Source organism: Ptychodera flava, chromosome 4, assembly GCF_041260155.1.
Source record: "Ptychodera flava strain L36383 chromosome 4, AS_Pfla_20210202, whole genome shotgun sequence".
In the NCBI taxonomy this organism is placed as follows: domain Eukaryota; kingdom Metazoa; phylum Hemichordata; class Enteropneusta; family Ptychoderidae; genus Ptychodera; species Ptychodera flava.
In genome coordinates this window covers 44,695,709-44,704,307 of record NC_091931.1, presented here as the reverse complement: position 1 = coordinate 44,704,307, position 8,599 = coordinate 44,695,709, and the positions used below count along the sequence as shown (strand labels likewise).

General features: G+C 37.8%; 1 protein-coding gene across 1 annotated transcript; it reads right to left on the bottom strand.

Annotated features, from left to right (window-relative positions):
* Positions 1-423: 423 nt before the first annotated feature.
* LOC139132306 (tripartite motif-containing protein 3-like) lies at positions 424-1,827 on the bottom strand. Its single transcript, XM_070698696.1, has one exon. It carries the CDS (start codon positions 1,825-1,827, stop codon positions 424-426), a length of 1,404 nt encoding a protein of 467 aa, XP_070554797.1.
* Positions 1,828-8,599: the final 6,772 nt, after the last annotated feature.

Genomic DNA, 8,599 nt, shown 5'->3' with positions numbered 1-8,599 from the left:
TCGCCGTGTCAAAATAATTGTTAAACCGTATAATTATATAGAATTAGGTCAATGCTAATATGAATAATGGTTACGAATGCAAAAGGCCAAGGAGCTTTATTTTCGCGTCTGACTTTGAGGCACATAATAATCATGATTAGATAAACGCATTCACAATATTTTCGAGATTGAGTATGAAAAAGAGCAAACGTTATATCATGTGAAGATTGTACATGCATCATGTCGATATCAGCGTGTTAAATTTTCATTTTTGACTGAATTTATTCAATAGTTCAATTTCCAGTATATATGTTATGACTTTAAATAACTCGTGCTGAATTTATAAGTGTCATGCAAAGCAGTATAATTCATAAAAAAATTATTAAACAGCAAGAAACTTCTTTATTGTCTATGACTAAGACGTCACAATATATACAGTCATCCTTACTGTGCTAACACTTTAATGCAGTCATTGGTATGGTCAACTACAGCAACGCTGCAGGCAACGTCACTGGTCAGTGCGATACCATGAGGAAAATCCAGGCCATCCTCGTCGCTGTCAATACGGGATAAGAATCTTCCTCTGCTGTCTAACTTTACCACACGTTTGTGGTCAGCATCGCAAACATATACATAACTATCTGCATCTGTCACTATTCCAAGTGGACGCATCAAGATGTCATTAGTTCTGATATTACGAAATGAGTACAGCCATTCACAATCTGCATTGAACACCTGGACACGGCTATTGATCACTTCGGAAACTAATACTTCTCCTTGCCTGTTGATAGCCACATATTCAGGTCCCCTGAATTCTCCCTTCCTGGTGCCATACTTTCCAAAGGATTTGATGTACTGACCATCCTGTGTGAATTTTCTGACACAGTGACTATCCTCCTTGTGTGTGTCGTCGAACTTTTGATCCCAGTCTGTGACATAAACACTGCCATCCAGAGGACTGATACTTATTCCAAAGGCATATTTCAGTTCATTTTGTCCAAAGCATCTGAGTAACTGTCCGTCCTCATCTATCACAACGATCTGATTGTTGCCTGAATCTGACATGAAGTATTCATCATCAGCTAATACTGCTATTTTTTCAGGTACCAATGGATTCTCGAATTGTGTAAACGTGAAACTTAATTTAGTCTTTCCATTCCTATCAGCTATGTGTATCCTGTTGTTAAACTTATCAGCTGTGACGAAGTCTCCGCTTTTATTAATCGTTATCCTTGTAGGCATGTTAAGCTGGCCTTTGCCTATTGTCTTCACCAAACCCTTGATGGAAATCACAAATGGTGATCCTGGTATTGGCTGGTCACCCTGTTCTACGGTAACTTCAAAACTTCCACCAACATCTGCATCAATTCTCAGACTGTGTCTACCATGTCCTTTGTCCACTGCAACTATGTCCTCACACGACCCATCTTCTTTCCACACCTTTGTTTTGATCTCCTTATATGACACAACTGGTTTTCCTCTCCTGTCAGTAATCCTGACCGTTACATTGGCAGATTCACCCCTGACAAGGCTTGTTGGTATGCCCTCAATAGCACACATTGGTGAACTGTCGTATTTAAATTGTTCCACTTCTTTCTTCAATGGTTGTCGTTGTAATAAATCCATAACCTCAATGAGCAACTCAACATTGTCGGGCGACACACAGCCACGCATTTCTAGATAAACGAACACGTCCATTGCAGTTTTCATTTTCTCAGTGTCCTTTTCGTCCAGTAGGTTGCCTGTCAAAAGTAATTTTATCCTGTCTAAGGCTGTATTGTCGAGATGTCGATCCAAGCTATGAAAAAGAGCCCTCAAGGGCGAAATGATGATCTTCGGTGTCGCCATGATGTTCAAGCTCAAGTTGACTTCTAAAAAGTACCCATTCTTATTTCTTCAGAAAGTCAAACACTGGCACCCTACACCACACGCCATGTTGTCTGTTTGAATACTGTCTGTAAGTACATTGCCTCAACAGCTTATTCAACTGTTCTGATAAAAGCAAGTCATAAATAACTTACGTTTTTACAGTATACATCCCTTTATACCACATGTTAGTATTTGTAAACGAAGAATTAAACGGTGGACGTGTAGTCTGAGTCGGCCATCACAACAGAACAAAGGTTTACTAGTCAAGCACAGAGTAAAATGGAATCCATAGTTGTTTTATCCAGCAAATTGATTTCTATACCAGTTTACTTGCAAAGTGGACGCTCTGTGAGGTCATTAGCTGTGTATTGTTGACTAGCTCACTCCTAATAACAGCCTCCGTTAATCCGATCGCGTGTGATAACGTGCATAGGGGTACCAACCTATCTGATTGGGGCGTTGAATATACCGAAACAGTAAGGAAAAAGTGAAAAGAATGCTTTCTTTGGATGAGGGTAAACGCAGTTTCACTGCAGGCCGCATTACTTCGTTTCACTGAGCAGGAACTTTGTCTTCTTCAGGGAATAATAACGCGCCGATGTCTAGGCTGAAACATTTGTGGTGTTTCCGTTGACATGCCTTCAAAAAAACAGGGTGTGTCGCCCGGGTTGGGAGTTTTTTGTTGCTTATTTCAATGGGTGACGACCCCATACAATAAGTTTAAAAATATCTGGTGTGATTTAAAAAACACGAGAAAAGTTCCGGGTCGGGATGTTTTTTATTGAAGTTTTATCTAGCATTATCAGTATGTGCCCTTCTAGCTTCGTTTCTTGTTGAGTCACTTTAGGTGCCAGCTTCATGGTGAAAACAAGTCCGAACACATCAACAAGGGGCTCCAAGTAATAAATTTCACAATGTATCAATAGAGGTTTTACCCTTTGACATGTATCAAACCAAAATATTTGTGAAACTAAGGAGTATGATCATATATGATAACTCTTGGAAGAGAGAAATACAATGAGGTCGGACAAGTATTAACCTCTGAGTCCTAACCTTCAGTAAAGAGTAGTTGTCCGGAATTCAATAAAATTGAAATCAGGGAGCGTTAAGTTATTATGGCCGAGGGTGGTCCGGCAAATCTTGTGCATGAGTAAAATAAGTGAACCCCCCTCCCCTACCAATCGCCCCTAAAATTGATGATCCCCCTTTAGGATGACAAGAAAATCATCAACCCTCCGCCCAACCCCCTCCCCTCTCCCCGTTTGAGTAAGTATTTATCCAATTTTTAATGATAACATTGGCCATTATCGATGCATAGATACAATATAACATCAGTGGAAAATAATATTTTTTCCGAGATCCCGATCTTCTTCCAGTTCTCGTATACACTGTATAATGTGTCTTGGAAGGTTCAAAAGCATTCTTTACACTTGTACTGGTGCCAATTTCATGGATTACAACATCACCATCCTCTACTTCGGCAAAAAGCTCTGGGTTTGATAGGTCACCAGATTGATTGAAAACTCTGTAACAGTAAACCACATTGTCAGCGGGCCTCACTTCCAAGGGACATTGTGCATTTTCACATGATGCAATTCAAGAGGAAAATATGCATTTGGAATTCAATCATGTCATTGAAAATGCCGGAAGAGTAAGGTCATGAAGGGGTCAAATAGCCAATTTACAGGCTATGTATCCACAATTTCCTGGGTAAGGAGAAGCAAAGTGAGCTACGATGAAAGTGCTTGATCAAGGACATGCTCCCTAGTCGAATGCTCTGACCACAATACCATAATGCTCAGGCTGAGGATCCTTTACTGTATAGTATACATATATTTTGTATTTATTTTAAGAGTTATATTTCAAGGTATATTTATGTGTTTCTTCCTTATTGCCATTGAAATAAAAAACAAAGTCAATGACATTTTTCGTTTATATTCCAGCCATTGCGTTTATTTATCCAGATTACTGAAAACTGGTCAGATATCAACGGTAGTGCTATGCAACAGCACCACAGGAACATTTAAATGTGGGTTTTAGTTTAACATATTGCTTCCAATCATGCCTTACCTCCGCCAAAGGCTGATAGAAATTCTTCATTTGCCCTCAGCGAGTTCAATTTTACAAGAACACGAGCGTGCATAGAGTTTCTAAGGCAAGATATTCGTATGACAGATAATACACATACTAAAAAGCTGAAATTATGCAGAGCATCATTTTTATTTCAGAATATTTTTGTACACTGAAACTGCTTTTTGACGTGATGGATACTTATGAAAATCAAGGGACCTCCACACCCCCCCTCCCCGGTACTGTTTAAAAAATACATGAACCTCTACCTTTGCTGTTTTCACATTTGAGGTGACACCCCCGTCCCCCTAGATTTTGCCGTCCTACTGGTGTATAAATGAGTTCCAGCAGCGCCACCTACACTTGGAGTTCAAGTACTCCTTGAAATTGAATATTGAGGTGAGGAGTCATAAGTTCAATGCAAAGCTCAGTATGGGACAGTTTACATGAAATGCACACCAGCTACTGTACAGTATTTTAATCTTCTTTGATTATGACTTTCTGAATTTCTGCATGAAAACAAAAAAGTCCAAACCATTTGTTGGGTTCAACTTCAATATTCAATTCGTCACTGCAAAAATTCTGGACGGTCTGTAGTTGTCTAAGTTGAATGATTTCAATTAGTTTGATCTAAACCTGCATATAAACAGTAACGGCTAGTTATCATTTTGCTTGCACTATGAAATGATACACGTTGATATACAAATGCAGCGCCGATCAAAACACTTCAAGTTAAACCAAAAAAACTGCAATCACGTTCTATCCGTCCAACTTGTGACATCGACGGAGAGCTTTTGACGTATGCGTCAATATGCAAGCTGCGTCGTCATAATAAATATGTTAAAGAAAAAGGGAACATGGAAATATAAAATGCATTTTGTATTAAGGAACATGCACACATCTTGCCGAAATGTTTAGTATTCAAATGAACTATCTGTTTGTTTATTTTATTTATTTATTTATTTATTTATTTATTTATTTATTTATTTATTTATTTATTTATTTATTTATTTATTTATTTATTTATTTGTTTGTTTTGTTTTTTTGACAAAACAAATAAAAAATGAAGCTCAAAGAGTGGTCGTAATTATATGTACGTTATAATAATGAATTGCAGCTTTCCCGCCGTCACCATCATTTATTTCTCTTGTAATGAACAAATCGCCAACAATTGTCATCTGTGACATTCATTATATCACAAGGAACATATTTCTGTACGTCGCTGTATGAAAGTATACTGATTGTACATGTCATAATGATGTATTTAGATTTCAATATAATAATGCTATATCTAAATTAACCGTCATTTTCAGGCGTGTGATATTATAACTAGCTAACACAACCGTTCATTATCAACATAAACATACTGGAAACGTTAGTATATCTTGCTATCTCTACTTGCTATGGCGATATGTAGATCAGAGTTTTTTAATCCAAAAATAGACGCGATGTGAAGAAAAAGTAAACGCAAAAATCAATCTGTCACTTTTCAAACATCACTTTTACACTTCCATTACTATATCAGCAAAGTTTATATTGGATGATTCGTATGCCGCTTACTTGTATAATGGAATTGTTCATCATCCCGACACCTGTTGGATTTGAATATCTAATTGCAATGCCTTCTTTCAGAATGGTCCTAGTTACAGTACGTCCAAGAGTTGAACTGGGACTGGTCCAAGCACAGAGTAACATAGAGAGAGTGGCAACGGCTATTGTTTAAGGCGTGAAGCGGTTACGTAAGCAATCCATGTTTGCCTCGCCTCACGAAGCTCTTGGCTCTCTTTTCCGAAGAGTGCTGACCATGCATCCTTCGGTAATTTTCGGATTTTCACCAATTGTTAAGCGAAAGTATGTTCGACAAAGTTTGTGTTGTTGTTGTCGTATGGTGCTGATCAAAATTGATGTGCTGGCGAAAACGGGAGTGCTTTGAGCTTCAGGAAAGTGGGTTTTACCGTTTTAAAAATTCCTCTCATATTTTTATGAATATATAATGAGTGTTTTTGAACCAAATTTGAAAGTCTTTTATCGATACTGTCTGGTTTTACTCAATGGTTTACGGTCAGTCATACCGTCTTTTACACGTGCGTCAAGAAAGGACATGTTTATGAAACTGCTGGCGTGTTATGTTTTGATTGGCGTGAAGCAGTGTTTCTGGCCTGAGAGCTCACAAAGTAACTATGGTTGCTACGCGACTGGCAGTACGATGCCATCTCGTCGTATGTTTCGCATAATCTCGTGTAATAATCAACCACAAACAAAGCCTCCAAAAAGTTTAACACCTTTGAAGCTCATTTTAATATGAAAAGCCAATAGTCTACCGAGACGACCATTGAACAAAAGGCATGCAAGCGTTGCCACTCTGTCCATGTTACTCTGGGACTGGTCCCAGTTAGAGTACGTTTGAGATAACAGGGAGTCCCGGTTCGTTGTTCAAGTTTTAGGTAAAGTTTAGTCGATATTGCGTTGTATTCGAGTTATGTGTCCGTATTTTTAAAAGTTGCGCAATAACATGTCAAAATGTGGATGCATCATGACACATTAACGATAAATGCTTGTCATCATTTCTGATTATTTACAGTTTGACAAATTATGCACTTTGTCAGATCCGTGATATTATATTAAACAAGTGGGTAAAATTGTCGATATTTAAAATGATTAATAAGGCAAAACTGCGTCATATTCAATTTCCAATTGGTAATAACAATCACAAACGTGCAAGGGCGTTTTCTAGAAAACAAAAACTTTGAAGAATATATGACGATCAAGTTACAAGCTTAAACTTCGTTCACGCTGTTATGTAACAGTTCTTACCAATAATTGCACATAATACTTGAAATACACGTGTACATATTTCATCAACGATGTTTGATATTTTATCGAAATTGTAATTGGGTCAAATGCAGTAAGTTCCGACTCTGTTTTACGTCTGCGCGTGTACCTTTTCATATGTTTTCAGGAAAAGCACAAAAGGATTTCTGGAAAATGTTACCTATGTTCTATGACATGACTTTTATTCTGTCATATTCCAACCATATGGTAACTTAAAAAGTACCCTCCAGAAAGGCTGGATTAACCTATGTTGATGACGTTCTGTCTCATTTCTCAAATTGAGAAGACAAACTGAGTCTATGTTGAAATTTCTGTGTGCTTCTAACAGCTCACCGGTTTACATTTAACGAAACACAACTTGTACTCAAGTTGTTTCTTTACATGTCATCTAATAAAATTATGTAATTGAAAATATGAAAACAGTAACCAGGGATATGTCAAAGAGTTTTGTTTCAGGTCAGACACCTGAAAAGTGAAATTTAAGGAAAATCTTCGCCATTCCTAACGCCATGCTTTCACGCAGTAATCGTCTCGAATTTCTTGAAACTGCAGCATAATATGTTTCGGAGCAAACAGTGTTGTGTCTATCAGATCTGTTGTACACAAAATATTCAACAGTTAAACAAAAGAACACCCAGAACTCACCTTGGTGGCGCTGTATTGTCAAACTAACTGCAATCTCGAGGCTGCCGTTAGGGGAAAGTTTTCAGCGTCGATAGCTTTATAATAGTCTAACCGACATAAAATCATCCTAGATTTAACCTTTCAAAGATGCATTTTTCACCAAACTGTATTCCTTGTCCTTGAGAAAACACAAACAAACACACAGAGACACTAGCCAGAAAAAAATGTAGGCCCAAGCGCAAATGATTGCAGGTATATATAACAGAACAGGTACGCAAATGAAACTCGCCGATTGAAGGTAACTGGAACTGCTCCACCCTCGTAAGAACGCATTTTGTTTTTTAACCTATTCGACAATCTTAAAATGTCCCGTGAGGTAGTATGCGCCTCGATAGTGAAAGACTTAAACTTTTGCCAAGGCTCTCCTATTTACGGAGCGAACACATACCATCAAACAATACATCGCCTGTTTATTAGCATATTTCAATGACTTTTAATTATCGGGGAACTGAGCGAGGCAAATGTCCGGCACCAAAGTTAATTATTACATACATTGAATGTCAGAAAACTCAGGTGAGATTCTAGACATGTTCATTTTTGGTTTTCCATTTGATACGACAATTTTACTATATTGTGGTAGCCAATTCAATACAGTATAAATAGGGTTAGTCAGTGAACATTTGATTCCTAAACTGAAACAGCATTACCGGACTTGTCTGTGAAAAAGATACTTAATATACTAGAATATATACTTACACTAGAATATATTCTGTAGATGAGTTGAGAGATGTTTAAAAAGGTAAAATGAGTGTATTAATGTCCTGAATATGGGCATGAAACTAAGTCGTGTCGTCGGCTTTCCCGGCGTACACTGGTTCATTGTTTAGATGGGTTACTTGCTTGATGATGATAAGTTAACAGGTTGGTGAACGCAGCAAGATTTCTATTAGCATTTGACATTTTTTGAAATAGTAAAATTTATACTTTATGGGACATTCAAACTTTAACAAGATACAGACAAAGTTACGGAGTGGGTCAGTGTGGTGCACTTTGGTCCTGACAAATGTTGTATCCGGTTTATTTGTCAACTCTCAGCTTGGTGATTCTCCTCGAGTTCGCTTCAGAAATACGTCATCATCTTGCGGTAAACTCGCAAGGCAGGCCCATGTTCAAGGTCTCTAAAAATGATCTACTCCGATGTTACGTAGAAAGGCAAGAAGTTGAT

Coding starts and splice junctions, on each gene's coding strand:
- LOC139132306 (XM_070698696.1), bottom strand. CDS start 1,827: ATGGCGACACCGAAGATCATCATTTCGCCCTTGAGGGCTCTTTTTCAT.